Below are 17,500 nucleotides of genomic sequence, written 5' to 3'. Positions count from 1 at the left end.
CACATTTTAATGGTTTTTATTAGATGACATAGGTCACCATTAAGGTTTTGCATTTACTTTGCTAAAAATTGTCTTAAAAAGTGCCAAGTTTAGAGAGTTATGTTAATATTTTTCTTGCTGATGAGTATAATTGTTTTTAAAATTCCTTCTGTTTAAAGCATTTTAGAGAGATTCTGAGCCAACCATGGGAATATTGTTGTTACAAATGATTTTTCTCAAATGGGCTTGTGGAAAACAAGTAGAACATATAATTTCACTTTTTTTATTATTTCAAGACCAGAATATCACAAAACTAAGCATTAATATTGCTGATTGTACCTTAAGTAAATACAATCCCTGATGGAGTTTTGTTGATACCTGTTTAAAAATTTATTTGTCTTAATGAAATACATATTGTTTGTGGGACAGCAATGAGCAACTATGACTTGAGTTGTTTTTTTTTTTTCAATATTTTCTTTTTTCCAAATAATTTTTGTTCTCTGGTGACATTTGTGTTCCTTCCTAAGTGGCTGGCACTCTAGGTTGAGAATCCTTTATCCAAAGGGCACAGGTTTAATTTCTGGCATTAGCAGTTTATTTGGTTTGGGATGAAGGTCAGTGATGTAACTCTGTAAGTTCAGCCAGAATTGGCCCAAACTTAACAGGTTACCTAGAGAAATCTGGGGTCAGTAAGCAGGAAGGACATGCAAAAGCATAGGATGACTGGCCCCTAGCTTCCTATTGAACTTCCTGTCTAAAGGATTACCTGGTCCTTTACTAGGCTTCTGAGTTAGCCATAGGAGCTTTCTTTTAGACCCATTAAATATAAGTACAAAGGAAGAAATGCCAGTAAGGTGGTCCTTCCTTTTCAATGAATTTTTGATGTACAGACAACAGTGTAGGTCATAAGAATTGGCTGGTGAATGTTTTGCAAGGTTTAAAAATTTAGGGCAATTGCTCAGGTTGAAAACTGAGCACAAAAGTAAAATTTTGTGAATGGTTTTTCTTTGTGAATGTTATATTTATGTCATGTCCAGAATTTTAAAGTTAATCTTCATTGTTTTGTTTTAATTTCCATGGCTCTAGGACTTTAGTGTATAAAAACCTACTTATGTCCATCCATTTTCTTTTAAACAGAGAGGAGTTCTATGTTTCCTAGCTTCAATAAATTTATATGCAATTTTGAGACCAGGGTTACGAAGTAGGTCAAAACTTGCAAGTGGAACTATGATATGACTAATTAATTTGTAAGATATGTATATCAATTTAAAGATTTAAAAAATTATGTAGAAAACAAACAAGACAAATAAATAAAAGTATCCCTTTACAACCATTTAATTAAGTGTAACAAATGTAGATCATCCCTAAGATTGAAATGAACAAAGCTTCAATTATGAATCTGTTTTCTTTAAACAGATTGAAGGGGCAAACCTCCAAGCTATGACAAATTCAATCTCACTTTTGATCTCTTTCCTTTTCAATAGGAACTTTCTTTGTATTTTTTTCAACCAAGTAAAAACAGTAGGGACATGATCAGGTATAAGTGACCTTCCACTAAGCCTACATACCCAGGGGAAAAATCTGCAGCTACACTAATAATTGGTAATTTTTTTGTTATTCATATGTTTGATTTACAAATAAAGTGAACATACTCCTTGATGCCTTTTTATGCTTTTTACATACATAATAAGTGCTTCAAGTACAAGTTTTTGAGCTCTTGAAAATGACCAAAGTATACTCAAATAGTTTTTGGGTATAAAAAAGCTTAAAACATTGGTCTCAAACTTACTGTTTCATTATTAATCCATTTTTACATGTTGTATAATCTATGAGCACTGATTTTCCACAATTAAGTTGGATTAATAAATTTTACAATATTATGCTGTATTTCTTCTTCTTTGATGCCAAATTTTCAATTAAGGTATGTGTTTTTGGTCATTTTTGACAAAATAATGTATGTTTTTCACTGCCAAAATTTGTTAGGTTAAGTAAGGTCAAAAAGTGCTTAAACTTGAACTAGCAAAATAAGCAATTATTATATTTGTAAAGAACATACAAAAAGGCATCAAGTGGTATATTCACTTTATTTGTAAATCAAAATATGAACAACAAGAAATTCACCCCTAACATGCCTAATTTGCAAATATATAGCCCAAATTATATATTTTCAATGTTTTCTGCCACCTTTTACTTGTTTTTCCAGTTCTTATTTTGCCACAGTTGCCTCAATTAACAGGTACTAGGGTTGAGGGATAGATTGGCAGAATCACCCTGGATATATATGTATTAAACTGTGAGATAAAACTGTTTTTCTTTGTTTTTTGCATTTTCTCAGGTCTTGTGTTACCCTAGGTGTTGATTTAAGGGACCTACCTCAGTGCTGTGATTGATATATTTAGACTTTTGGGCAATTCATTTTAATTTCAATTCTCCAGGGAATTGCACATCTTCCCGTTCTTCATTAAGCGATATCAGTGTTGAATTTTTCCGCCCAGCGTTGCCGCTCATTCTGAAATTATGGCGTCCAATAGCTCAAAACGCCTAAAACCCGCAACACCCGAAAAAGGAGTCGATAAGTGTGCTGTCTCTGGTTGTGTTCTGAGTGAGTCCTCGCCAGCCATTCAGTGTGATGAATGTGATAAATGGCTCTGTGCAACATTTCTAGGAATGAGTACAGCCGAATACAACATTTTCTGCAAAATGAATGAAAGACTTGGAAGTATTTGGACATGCCCATTATGTAAAACAGGTTCCAGTAAGCCTGATGTTCCAAATATAGTGAAAAGCACTCTCGAATCCCATTGTAGTGAAATGCATGACATGTTTGCTGGTTTCAGATCTGATATGCAGACTTCTTTGGACACTGTGAGGGCTCAGGTGGAAACGCTTGAGACGGCTATACAATCAAAGGTTTCCATAGATGATGTGCAGAAACTTGTGGAAAACTCTATAACTACCCGTCTCAAAACAGACGTCCGCAAAATAGTGAGACAAGAGCAAGACAGAAACAGAAGACGACTTAATCTGATTGCCTATGGCGTTCCTCTGCAAACCAACGATGCTCAGTTCATCTCAACTTACTTAAAAGATGAATACTCAATTAATGTCGGGGCTATTACTAACTTGAAACGTCTACCTAATGGTAAGAATGCAAATACCATAGACAGACCCAACCCAATCCTTTTTTCTATAAATGATTACAAAATAAAAATTGATATATTGAAGGCCTCAAGAGAGAGGAGGGGGAGTATCTCATTCTTTGCTGATGCATCCAATGAAGACCGCCAGAGAAGGAAAGAACTAATTGAAGAGATAAAGAGGCGTGCAGCAGCCGGTGAAAAAAACCTTGTCATCCGTGATGGCGCCATCGTGTCAAAAAACGTGATCCCCCGGGGGGAGGGAGTCCTTCCCCCCCCTCGCTCGATGGTTCACTAGACTTACCCATATCCCTTGTAAATAGTGTAAATAATGCATCAAGCCTAGCCAGAAAGACTTCTATAAGTTCAACCTTTGTTTCCGCGGCTTCGGTTTTGAGCTCTGTCTCTCCATCAAGTGCTGCATCTGATTCGTCTGAGACCAACTACGTCACTGCTAGTTCGGGCGACGAAAATCCATATCAGAGTTCAAAAGCCAGAACTAGCAACAGCCCAGTCGGCCAAAGAAAACGGACGCAACTAAGAATATTATATACAAACATTGATTCTTTAGTGCCAAAACTCTCAGAACTAAAAGTGTTACTTTATGAAAAGGATGTAGATGTTTTCTGTGTTTGTGAGGCGTGTCCTAAGAACTCTTTGACCAAATTGGAAGACGCACATATTCAAATCCCTGGATACTTACTCCTGAGCAACCTAGATAGTAACCTGTGTCGAAGAGGAGTGGCTATCTACACTAGGCTTGGAATTAAGGTAGATAAAATTGATTTTTCTATTTCTCAACCTACTAATACTTGGGTGGAACATGTATTAGTTAGACTTCTAATTGGATTTGAAATTGTGAATATTGGTGTGCTTTACCGTAGCCCATCAGCTCCAAACCAACTAGTATCTCACCAAGCAGTTTCTAACGTAATACAGATCTTATGTAATCTAAATTCATCACTTGTGCTTTATGGTGATTTTAATATGCCAGAAGTTCGTTGGTCTGAAGGTATTGGGTACTCACCCCCTAATAACCCCTCCTACACAACCATCCAAACCCTTGCTGACAACTTCCTAACTCAGATAATAATGCAACCCACTAGATTTAGACATTCACAACAACCATCATTACTTGACCTCCTTATTACAAATGACCCTGAGAGGATTACTTCCACTTGTTACCTCCCAGCTATTGGTGCAAGTGACCACATATGTATAATGAATGACATTAATATTAACCATAGTCGTGATGGTAAACTTAAGAGAACTTTTACCAATTATGCTTTAATCCGTGAAGAACTAGCTAATATAAATTGGGATGAGGGATTATCAGATGAGACAGACATTGAATCTAGTTGGAATCGTTTTAAGTCTACTTTACTAGGTGCATGTAGGAAGCATACAAAGGTTTATTGGTCAGATAAACCAAAGACTCTTCCATACCTTCCCAGGAATATTAAGAAAATTATCAAAAAGAAAAATAGAGCATGGAATAAATACCTAAAATGCAAGTGTGACAACCATCACAACAAATTCGCCATGCTCCGAAACAAGCTGAGAAACATGACAAGAAAAGTTATCCAAGACCATGAAGAATCTATCGCAAATGAGTCAAAGAAAAACCCAAAAAAGTTCTGGCGCTATGTTACAGCTAACAACCCTTCCCGTCGACGCACCAACAGGCTAAAAAAATCAGATGGCTCCAGTACCACTGACCCGAAAGAAATCGCTGATTGCATGAATGCCAGCTTTTGCACAAACTTCACCTCTAAGCCACCTGACATTACACTCCCAACCATACCTCCTGTAACAGTACACAACCCAATGTCCCCTGTAATCATTACTCAAGAAGATGTATTTAAAATACTAAGAAGTTTAAACTCCAACAAAGCTGCTGGACCTGATAATCTCCACCCTCGGCTTTTGATAGAATCTGCTGCTCACATTTCCCTCCCCCTTTCCAGAATATTCAACATGTCCCTGGCCAAAAAGTCAGTACCAAATGATTGGAGAACAGCAAATATTATACCAATTTTTAAGAAAGGCGACAAGGATAACCCAGGAAATTATCGACCAATAAGCCTAACCTCAGCCATTTGCAAGATTATGGAAGGTATCATTAACCATGCTCTTATAAATTATTTAGAAGAAAATACACTTATTAGCGATAGACAACATGGATTTCGCAGGGGCAGGTCAATCGACACCAACTTTATTCAATCATATGATCATGCAACTAAAATTTTGGATATGGGTAAACCGGTAGACATTATCTTACTTGACCAAGCCAAAGCCTTTGACAAAGTTGAACACTCATACCTGTTGCTGAAGCTTAGAGCTTATCAGGTGCATGAGGATGTGATTGATTGGATTGGAGCATTCCTAACTGGCAGATCTCAACGTGTCATGATCTACACTGATAATGGCGATCCAGTTTTCTCCTCCACTTCCCCGGTTATAAGCGGCGTCCCACAGGGAACCATCCTTGGGCCAACATTGTTCAGCATATATATTAACGACTGTACAACTTATCTATGCAACCTTTTAACATTATATGCTGACGACTGTAAGCTCATTGGACCTGCTGAAACTGAAGAAGAAAGAGCCTGCATTCAGCTGGACCTTGACAGGCTATCCTCTTGGTCATCAACTTGGGCCCTACAATTCAATGCAACAAAATGCAAGGTACTGCACTTAGGGCACAATAACCCCCACCATCCCTACCATATAGGGTGTGATCAGTTGGAAGCAGTTGCCGAGGAAAGAGACTTAGGCGTCATTGTGGACAAAGATTTAAAATTCCACAGCCACACTCAGGCTCAGGTTGCAAAAGCTAATCGAGCTCTCGGACTCATTAAGCGCTCTTTTGTAACCAGAAAGTCATGTGTGGTTATAAAACTTTATAAATCCCTTGTCCGTCCCCACCTTGAGTTTGGCTTGACTTTGGCCTTTCCCCAAAATAAAATGGACACAAGAGCCCTTGAAAGTGTCCAAAGGAGAGCAACCAAACTGGTCCGTGGCTTAAATAATGTCCCTTACCAGGATCGCCTAGGATCTTTGAGACTTCCAACCCTCACCTATCGAAGATATAGAGGAGATGTGATCATGGCACGCAAAATTTTCAAATCCGGTCACCTGAACCAGATCTTCACCCCCTCTTTGGCTAACAATTCAAGAGGTCACAGTCTTAAGCTTCACCTGCCTGGATGTCGGAGAAGGGAACGACGTGGTTTCTTTTCCATTCGGGTGGTCCCCCTCTGGAATAGCCTATCCGAGTCTACCATCCAAGCTGAGACACCCCACTCCTTCAAGGCTGGAGTCGACAGGGACTGGGAGAGGGCCGAGTGGAGGCTGGACTGGGAAGCTAAGCCAACATAATTACATCACTCACCACCAGCGAGAACTACAGGAGGATCTACCACCTTATCTCGCTGGCAAATACGATTTAAGGTAGGTTTAAGGTAATAATTATTATGTAAATTACAAAGAATCATCTTTTTTTAACAGGTTTTCTTCTATAGGTCTACAGGTCCTTCTCTTGGCTTATACCACATCAAGCATTATATAACCAGAGAAGAATAAGTAGCAAAAAGCTATATATACATAAGCACATGTTATTTAACAATGACTTCTCTAGTGCTTAACTCTGACCCCTTAGTAATATTAACAAGAAATGAGGGTAAAACTGGTGCAAACAGTATTACTGGCTTTCACATAAAGTGAATATACCACTTGATGCCTTTTTTTATGCCCTTTACAAATATAATAATTGCTTCTACTGCAAATTCAGATTTAAGCACTTTTTCACCTCTTGACCTCTTCAAAATGACCTATAAATGGGGTCATTACAAATCTGTAATAGTTTAGAAACAAATTTGGGCTATATATTTGCACATCGGGGGTGGGGGTAAAGCATAGCATATATTATATATGTAAACTAACCATTGCTGTTTTTTTTTAATGTGTTTATGCACATCAAATTTTAATGAGAAGAGAAATCACCAGTGCAACAGCACACACATAAAAAAAAATTCCAGCAATGGTTAGTTTACATATTTAATATATGCTATACTTTACCCCCACCCCCTGATGTGCAAATATATAGCCCAAATTTGTTTCTAAACTATTACAGATTTGTAATGATCCCATATATAGGTCATTTTTAAGAGGTCAAAAAGTGCTTAAATCTGAATTTGCAGTAGAAGCAATTATTATATTTGTAAACAGCATTAAAGAAGGCATCAAGTGGTATATTCACTCTATATGAAAGCCAGTAATACTGTTTGTACCAGTTTTACCCAATGGTAAAACTGGTACAAACATATATAGGTAACAGAAAAAGTGAAATTTAGTGTAAATGACAATCAGGAACTGGATACTGGCTCAAGGTGGCCAAAAACAGGGCTATATAATTGGAGTTTTTTAGTGAAAACACACTTCCCTGGCTAATTTAAGACTTTGAATTAATTAGCCTACCAAAATGTTCCTATCCTATGCAATTGAAATAGTTTTCCCTTCTCAGAGCATTAAGACAATTTATCACAATAAAAAATATCCAAAGCATCTTGAATGGAATGACTTAAAAAGGCAAATGACAACCACAATTTGAAATCTTACAATTAAACTTCTGGCCACACAAATTGTATTAGGCTAACCAGCTCTGAAATAATTGCTGAAGGTGTACTTGCCTGTAAAATTAGAAACAGGCCCGAAGTCCCAGTTCACATAGCATTAAAGCAATAATTACACGTGACCAATGTTGTTATTCCCGCAATTAATCTTGCCGTTTTAAGTGACACGTGGCCAGACAAGTATTTGTTGCTATCTTTTAGGGGTTAAACCTCGATTAGTAAAAATCCCATTGGACAAGTAAACAAACGCACCCGAAAGTAATACACAAGATCAGGGTTTCAAACTTTCAGTTGCATGAATATGTCCCCTAAGCACCCAATTATTTGTCATTTTCAGCCAGATTTTGTCCATACTTTGTCTAAATAATATATTATCCATAATATGACATATTTTGTCTATAGTTTGTCTACAATACGTAAATTTTGAAATCTCAAAATCTTTTGCTTTTTAAGACTTATTTTTGGAACTGGAACTTGTGCTATTGACCAAAAGACGGTTTGTCAAACTTTTTCAAAGTGGCCAGTTAACATTAAATATCTTTTGCGTCAAAAAGATGATCCTTTGAACTTACAATAAATTCATGTCTATTTTACTGCCAATTTATGATAAAACGTATCCCTAACGAGCTGTCAGACAGAAGGAGGATGAACCACGAAAGCCATGGATTACTGACCAAATCATAAGTGAGAGAAACAAAAGAGATCTGCTATACGAACAAACTCTAAATACTCAGGATCCGACTGATTTCGAGGAGTTCAGAAAGGCAAGAAACAGAATAAACTTTCTGTAACACCATGCTAAGAAAAAGGTATTTTAGTGAAAAGTATGTCGCGTCTGTAAATGATTAAAACGAATCTTGGCCTATTAAGTGAGACGCAGTTTGGTTTTCAGAGAGGCCACTCTACTTTCCATGCTGCTAAAGTTGATTTTGTAAATAATTGTCATATCATTTAGTAAATAAATGAATTTAACTAAATTGAATTGACTCTTAAAAAGAGCACAGGTCATTCACTAATAGCAAAACGTGCATTAATTCAAAGCCGTTCAGAAATTAAATAAAAAAAACAAGTTTTTCAACTGGAAGTATGGAGCGACATTAAAACTTAAAACGAACAGAAATTACTCCGTACATGATAGAGTTGTCCCCTCCTCAACGCCTCGCTCTTTACGCTAAAATTTTTATTGTTTGAAAAAGCAGAGTTGTGAGAAAGAGTCAAACTTTAGCGTAAAAAGGGGGGCGTTGAGGAGGGGACAACCTCTTTCATGTGCGGAATACTTTCTGCTCGTTTTAAATTTTAATCTCACTCATTACTTTCAGTTGAAAAAAATTGTTTTTTTTAATTCATTTTATAAAGACTCCCATTTTTTTAACATGACCAATATCACTTGAAATGTCAGTTAGCACTACAAAACTACTGGGTGTTGTCATCACAAGTGACTTAAAACGGGATCGTCATGTCCAAGCGCAAATACCACATTGTTCCTCCTTAAAATTTTAAATGTCCTAAATCCCATTGCTTGAGAATCTACCTTTCATATGTACGCACAATCATGGAGTATATGTGTCCTGTTTGGCAATTGTCAGCAAGAATAGAGGCGGTCTAAAAAAAAGGTGCCTAAGTATTATTTTGAATGAGGTTAAAATCCTTTATATCTCCATTCTTCGAAGAACTGATCTTGTCACCCAGAATACAAATTTCCTTTATTTCGCCAACAATACCCTTCATAGTCTCTGGGAAAAGTACCTTTTCCCTATTTAGTTCCCCCTTCGTCCTCGCCTCCCTCGTTCTACTTCAATAAAAATTCCCCTTTTTACCCCATTTATACTGTCTACCGAGAGACACAGAAGGACTTTCATCCTCTACATAGTGAGCATGTTAAATACATGAGTTCCCCCCTCTTTTGTTTACCTTGCAACTCTTAAATTTTTAGCTAACAAATTTAGTTATTTTTTAATTGAGTTGTATTTTGTATGTTTTAGTGTAAGACTAAATTATTCTTATGTGTTTTTTTATCTAGCTTATTCGTTTTTTAATTTTGTATGTTTCTTACTATTTGGACATTTTCTACTGTTTTGACAACTGTTATTTTTTACAACTTTTTCAACTTTTTGGAAAAAAAAAACATTTCCAGACTTATTATATTTGCTTGTTTATTTTGTATTTTTTGACACTAAAGTGCGAATTCCGGTCATCTGGGTTTGTGATAGACGTTTTTTAGAAATAAAAACCTCATCTTATAAGCATTTTCCAGCAGACCATTCAGATTGTTTGGATTGTTGCCTCTACACTTAAGATCGTCATTTAGCTGAATATCTCCAAATACTTGTACTTAAGTAAAATTCAATTTTGTAAACAATGATAAAAGACCACTGAAGTACAACAGTAAGAGGTTTCTTTAAAATTTAGCCTTAGGTGGAAGCGACGGCTTCGTTCCTCATTGTTGTCTGACTAATTTTTTAGATGCTTCCAGATCACGCCGTAGAGTAAATAATGAAGAGTTTTGGGAAGGGAAAAGGGTGGTACACGCTATCATATATAGTATGGCTTCTTTTTCTTTCAATTTTTTAGTTACGCCTTACTTCCATTCGAATTTTTTTTTTTTTTAACTTGGTTTATCGAGTAACAGTGGTTGATGTTTTAGAACGAAAATGCTTTTGATAAAATAAAATCTAATCTCTAGTATCGTTCAGGCTATTCAATTAGTTCACGTAGAATGGAAACTGTTTCAAGGTAGAGGAAGGAAATATTTGTATAAAACACAAAAAACATGATTTATGTGAAGAGCAGAAAGCTTCAGAAAAATCAATAAAATATGTGAAATTTCTTAAAGTTCCGTTACTTCAGACCTCATATATCAATATGCAAGGCACATCAGTCGTTTTATTTGAAGTTAGGATACCAAATCATTATGACAGATGATTTAATCGATATTAATTCCAAACGAAACATATAATTATAACAGGTATATTTTACAAAAATAACTTACAAAACAAAAAACTGTTGCTGCAATTGCCTCTTTCATGACGACGTGAGTGGCGACTCCTTTTCTCAGGAACTAATAAGACGCTGCTTTTCCGCCGATTCTGGGCTTTAACTGATTCCTCATCAGACATTTCGTCGTCTGCCCCAGAAAGAGGAGTTGCGGATTCTGATATGACAACACTGTGTTTAGGAGATGTACAGTTGCTGTCGGATATCGTATCACTGATAGGAACTGAAGCTACAAAAAGGAAAATAATAGAATAAAAAAGATTATTTTTAGCTGAATTTGTTTTATTTTATTATATTTTAATTGACTTAGTCATTTCATTGTAAAGAAAATTTTCCTGTACCTTCGCCAAAACAATTTTTTCTTCATAAAAAATAATTAAGGGATCAATATCTTAATGAAAGTTTTTGAATAATAAGATAATTGCTTATATTTTTTTTTTTTGTAAAGTTTTAAAATGGTTTATTCTTCTGTTTCTGTACAAAGTAAATTACTTGGCATAATGGCACTTATTAGACTAAGAAATATTGTGAATAAAGCTCTTTTGAGAGAGACAGTGTCGTTTTCGGAGGATATCTTAACAATATTTTAACTCTTAGGTTAATAATACAGAAAATTCTCATTCATCAGGTGAGTGTTGTCTTCAACTTTATATTTTATTACATAAAAAAAACTAGTTTTTCTAACTGAAAGTAAATAGCGACATTAAAACTTAAAACGAACAGAAATTACTCTGTATGTGAAATGGTTTGTCCCCTCCGCAATCCCTCACTCTTTATGCTAAAGCTTTTAATTGTTTTAAAAAGCAGAATTGTGGTAAAGAGTCAAACTTTAGCGTAAAGAGCGAAGGATTGTGGAGGGGACAACACATATCATATACGGAGTAATATCTGTTCGTTTTAAGTTTTAATGTCGCTCCTTACTTTCAGTTAGAAAAACTAGTTTTTCTTATTTAATTTCTGAACGTTTTTGAATTAAAGCATATTTGATTTTGGCTCTCCACACATAAATTATTAAAATGAAATTTACATTTTAATTCCTTTTTTGGCTAAATGGCTTTCTCTTAGTTCTGATCAGACGATTTTGAGAAATAAGGGATGGGGAAGGAGGCCTAGTTGCCATGCAATTTTTCGGTTATACAAAAAGGCAACTATAAATTTTAATTTTTAACGAATTTTTTCATTAGTAAAAAATATACGTAACTTAAGAATTAACTTACGTAACAAACTTTTATATTCTTAAATTTTTATTATGTATATGAGGGGGTTTGTACCCTCGTTAATACCTCGCTCTTTACACTAAGTCGTAAGTTTTGTGCCGATTCTTTAAGAATAACCCCTGAATCAAAAAGGCCGTAGAATAAATAGTTGAAATTACTAAAAATACTATAGCATAAAGAGCGAGGTATTTATCTCCCCCTAAATACCTCGCTCTTTATGCTAAAGTATTTTTAGAACCCCTCATATGCGTAATAATCTCTGTTCGTTTTAAGTTTCAATGCTACTCCTTGCTTTCAATTGAAAAAACTTTTCCATGTTTATTTTTTCATTGTTTTTTTTTATAGTAATTTTAGAAAATCCTGCGCCCTTTTCATTGAATTTCTGTTGCCCCATAACATATTTCTCCAGGAAAAGATCCTCCCATATAGCCCCCTCTCCACAACCCCACCCCCAAAACCAAAAAAAAAATCCCCTGAATACGACTGTACACTTCCCAATAACCATTATTATATGTAAACACTGGTCGAAGTTTGTAACTTGCAGCCCCTCCCCCAGGGACTGTGGGGGAGTAAGTCATTCCCAAAGACATAGTTATTATGGTTTTCGACTATGCGGAACAAAATGGCTATCTCAAAATTTTGATCTGTTGACTTTGGAGAAAAATGAGCATGGGAGGGGGCCTAGGTGCCCTCCAATTTTTTTGGTCACTTAAAAAGGGCACTAGAACTTTTCATCTCCGTTAGAATGAGCCCTCTTGCAACATTCTAGGACCACTTGGTCGACACGATGACCCCTGGGGAAAAGAAAAAAAAGAAGAAAAAAAACAAACAAATAAACACGCACCCGTGATTTGTCTTCTGGCAAAAAATACAAAATTCCACATTTTTGTAGATAGAAGTTTGAAAATGTTGTTACAGGGGTTTCTGATACGCCGAATGCGATGGTGTGATTTTCGTTAAGATTGTGTGACTTTTAGGGGGTGTTTTCCCCTATTTTCTAAAATAAGACAAATTTTCTCAGGCTCGTAACTTTTGATGACAAAGACCAAATTTGATGAAACTTATATATTTAAAATCAGCATAAAAATTTGATTCTTTTGATGTATATTTGGCATCAAAATTTTATTATTTAGAGTTTCGTTTACTATTGAGCCGGGTCGCTCCTTACTACAGTTCGTTACCACGAACTGTTTGATCTGATTCAACTGATAGAGAGGCTTTAGAAAATGCCCTATCTTTTTAAACGTTATCGATTATTAAATTTAAATGATCAGAGCTATATACAGAAATTATTTTGCTGCTTTTAAGGTTGGAGGTTAGGTTGGTAGTCTATTTGGCAAGGAATACCTAACATTAAGCTGTATGAAAAACGAGGTATAACTCCACTAGCTGGGACAATAATGGAAGAAACACTAACATGGGCAGACCATGTTTTACAGACTATAGATGACAGATTGTTAAAGATTGTGTTTTTGGCCATTCTTTGGGGCCAAAAAATAAGACCTATTAAATAGAATCCTTTATTATATTTTATATTTTATTTTTAGTAATAAATGGAAAGACGTGGGGACTTTTTTCGACGTTAAAAAAGTATAGAAGAATTGAAAGAAAAGTCGTATTACGATGGTTATGATGTTAATTGATTCTGACAAAAGTAGGAGTCAATCGTCTTATAACCACGGTTATGATGTTATTTGATTATGACAAAAGCGGGAATTAATAGTCTTATGACCACAGTTATGATGTCATTCGATTGTGACAATAACGGGAGTCAATAGTCTTATGACCACGGTTATGATTTTATTTTATTATGACAATAGTGGGAGTCAATGGTCTTATAACCATGGTTATGATGTATTTGATTATGACAATAGTGGAAGCTGGTAAATATGGCCATGGAAGATGATTCTTTGAACGACAGTATATCAAAGATTAAGCTTTATGAAACGTGAGGATTAATTCCTCTTTTATGGATGTCATCTTTATAAAGGCTAGGTCCTTCTCAAATAGAGTGGGAAGAAAATCTGAAGACAAACTTAAAGAAAGTAGGATATTCTTGGATGGGAGAAAACATTGAAGCTCTAATTGGAACTGGGTGGAGGAAGAGCGTTAGCAGCTATATTTACCCCGGCCCGGACGAACTACTTTTGGACCAATGTATTTTTATAAGACCTTATGGAGTATGACTGAATTCTTCCACCGTGTAAAATAAGCGGTATACTGTGCATAATAAATAATAATATAAATAGAATTAAAAATATAACTATAAATAGAAATATTGTCATCTATGAAATTATTTTCATTTTGAAATTATACACTACGTCAAATGGATAAAACTTTATCCATTTAAACATGAATCAATTCATGTTTGAAGGATGAATATTACACTGGATCCCAATTTAACTTGGTCCATAGCTTATATAAAGTGCTTCTACACCGCCGTCTGAAAGCTAAATTGTGAGATTTAGTGTTTTTAGATGTATACTTAGCGCCATACCCAATATAGCAGCACTGACATAGCGGAGAGCAAAAGGTCTCTAATTTATTATTTGCATAGTACTAGGGTCTAAGTTGTCATATCTGTTGACCCAACAATTTATGTCGAGAAAAAGAGCATAGATTTACTAATATTAATACTCTTTATCAATGCCCTTCTTTTTCTTGGGATTATTGAAAACTTACCATTTTCATTTTCCACTTCAGGATCGGTATCTTTGAGGTTGCCATGCCAAGACCTGGATTTCTTAGCAGTTCCCATTTCTGAGAAGATTTCTCCTTGTTGAGAAATTGTTCTTTCGACTGGAGCTTGGTAACCGGAGAAATTTGTTTTCGTTTTTGAATATTCGTCATTTGAACTATTGAAAAGGTCTTGACATACCTGTAATTATGTATGAAAACATTTTATTTCTTATTTTTTTATCCATGGCTAGTAAAAATTAGATTTTAAAATCCAATTAAAATACTTTAATATTATAGCCAAGATTCTTCAAATGTAATTTTATGTTAATAAAAATAATTGCACAATCATTGTAATAACATCAACAGACACGTCAGAATATAGAACACGATTAGAAACACAAAGGTGACACAGGGAAACGCACAGAAAACGTAAGAAAAACACAAAAGACACACACAAAACTCAAAAGATGGAAAAGAAAGTCCCCCCAAAATGAAAACTCCCACGACACAGGCTCAAATTATCACTAGGTAGCATAATTATTCACGGAAAAATTTATTATTGACGGAGGGAAGAGGTAGGGGGATGAATTCCAAGAAAGATAATAAAAAGGCAGATCATGTGCCAGACCTTTTAAGAAAATAAGAAATTTTCAACGTTAGCAGAAATCATGTCAAAATTTTCGATGATTTTAACGTTATAAAGGGCCTATTTATTTTCCTCTTTATATCAGATTTTTTCTTTATATTATAAAAATGGACTGTATTAACTGAGTTTTGACGCAAAGAATAGCAATTGCTTGGATTTTAGGTGGTGTTTTACCCATTTTAACATAGTAATTTTATTTTCAAGAATGATTGGAGCTGCATAAGGTGGATCTAGGATTGCTCAGAAAGTTGACTTGTAAGCCCATAGGCCGACTGATGACAGAATTAATTTTTCTTTACTACACCTTGCCTTTTCAAGTACCTAAAAAAAACAGGTATCCAGCGGTTTTGAGTCAAACAAAGTTACCGAGTGCTAGATGGCATTGGTGAATTTTCTTTTAAACAGCAACCCCGGTTTCTACTCTTTCGTTTCCTGTACTTTTTGGCTTGGACTGCTACGAGCAGTCCAAGGATGGTTTGATTCTCGTGTAAAAAAAAAAAGTGTTTAAACTATCCAAAACTATACAGAGGCTAAGAAACAAATACTGACAAAAGATTAGGCTAGTCTCTGCCAATTTAGCTTATACAGGGTGCATTCCGGGTTTAAAAGCAGTAAAAAAAATTAACCTTTTCCTTGCAGCTGCAGTTGAAACATGAACGACAGAAAGGTGACTACAAATTTGCTTTTTCGGTAACTTTTCCAAAACATAGTTCATAGGCATCTTGGGTAAAATTTCATGATCACCATAGTTTTACTACCATATCGAAACGTATTGAAAATATTTATTAGAGTGAAAGAGAGATGGACACAATTGAAACTTCTGATGGTCTTCCCTTATGAGCTTAATTATTCCCCTAGTTACTTCACAACCATTCTGGGCGGATGTCAAAAACGAGTAACTATAGTTGTTGTAAAGTTACAACAGCTTACAAACCCAGAAAAAAAGCCGTATCCAAGGGGGAGGAGATTCACCCCCCCCCCCAAAAAAAAAAACCAGAAGGTTTTGTCCAACTTGTAAAAACCTAACAAAAATGCATATAAACAAATTTTTGATGTCTTCCGTGCCCAGAATGTACCCACAGCTTAGCGTAAATAAAAGTTGATCCCATACCTACCAAAAAGGTCCTTTTTTTGTCTTTATAGTTTTAGACTTCATCAGCTATGAAACATTACGCTGATTGACCAGGGCATATTAGCACAACTATTGGAAAGCTTCCTGAACTGTTATCAATAGTGCAATGCACAATGACATGAAAATATGACACACTCAAAAGCAACGCATTAGCCGGGTTAGAGTTTTAACTAGACTATAGCCCATGTTCACAGTCTATAGAACTGGGGGGGGGGGGAATCATAGTTTATGATTAAACTTCTCATTTAAGGAGTGGAAGGAAGAGCAACCAACAATTTGAAGGTAGAGAAGACATGGGTCAGATCAGACACACATGAAATAATTGCTTCAGGTGGAGAGGCAGAATTGCTTCAGGATAATTGAGAACATATCTTATTTGATAAATTTGAATAATAAGCACTCAGTAATTCGTTAAAATTCGGGGTTTCAATGGATCCACGCTCCAAGCCGACCCTTGTCCCCACGAATGAGTCTCTGGCACAGATAATTTTTGCTATCTGCTTGCAGTATAACCACATACATCATAATCCGGCGTTGTGTCCGCAATTTCTTGCGGATGGTTCAGCCTGAAAAATTATTCTTAGTATGCTTTCATTTGAAAAAGACTTTAGTCTATAATGGGTTTCTCGATCACTCTGGAAATCCCTCCTTTTGAATCGGGAACGGAAAGCAAAACACGCAAAAATGGTCCTCAGATCGTTTCCCCGAAAGATCTCCGCATGCAAAATTCAATTGACAAAGATAATGTAAGTCAATTAACAAAAATTTTGTGTATTAATCTTTCAAATCCCCCCTCCAGTGTAGAATTTTCCCTGGAATTTGTATCCCCCCCAAGGATTTTCCCTCCTTAAGGAAGATCCTCCAAATGGAAATCCACTCCAAGCATAAAATCCCCCCACCAAAAATTATCTGTATACTTCCCAATAAAAAATATTATACGTAAACAATGGGCAAATTTCGTAACGTACAGACCTCTCTCCATGGACTGTGGGGGGTAATTTTTTCGACTACAATAAACGAAATGGCAATCACAAAATTTTGATCAGATAATATTGGGAAATAAATGGGCGTGGGAGAGGGGC

General features: G+C 35.6%; 1 protein-coding gene and 1 long non-coding RNA gene across 2 annotated transcripts in view; one reads left to right on the top strand and one right to left on the bottom strand.

The window, feature by feature from the left end:
* Positions 1 to 17,500, top strand: part of LOC136037868 (uncharacterized) — a 70,154-nt gene that overhangs the window by 1,022 nt on the left and 51,632 nt on the right. The window lies entirely within an intron of this gene.
* The window catches only part of LOC136037865 (uncharacterized), a 7,670-nt gene continuing 873 nt past the window's right edge, over positions 10,704 to 17,500 (bottom strand). The window contains exons 2-3 of the mRNA XM_065720716.1: positions 14,644 to 14,839; positions 10,704 to 10,973 (exon numbers count right to left, since the gene is read on the bottom strand). Of these exons, the coding sequence (XP_065576788.1) occupies positions 10,723 to 10,973; positions 14,644 to 14,839 (447 nt within the window). The 3' untranslated portion in view covers positions 10,704 to 10,722. The remainder of the gene's footprint in view (positions 10,974 to 14,643; positions 14,840 to 17,500) is intronic.

This window comes from Artemia franciscana, chromosome 17 (genome assembly GCF_032884065.1).
Source record: "Artemia franciscana chromosome 17, ASM3288406v1, whole genome shotgun sequence".
NCBI lineage: Eukaryota > Metazoa > Arthropoda > Branchiopoda > Anostraca > Artemiidae > Artemia > Artemia franciscana.
The sequence above is the reverse complement of the archived record's forward strand: the minus strand, read 5'-3'. Positions and strand labels throughout refer to the sequence as shown.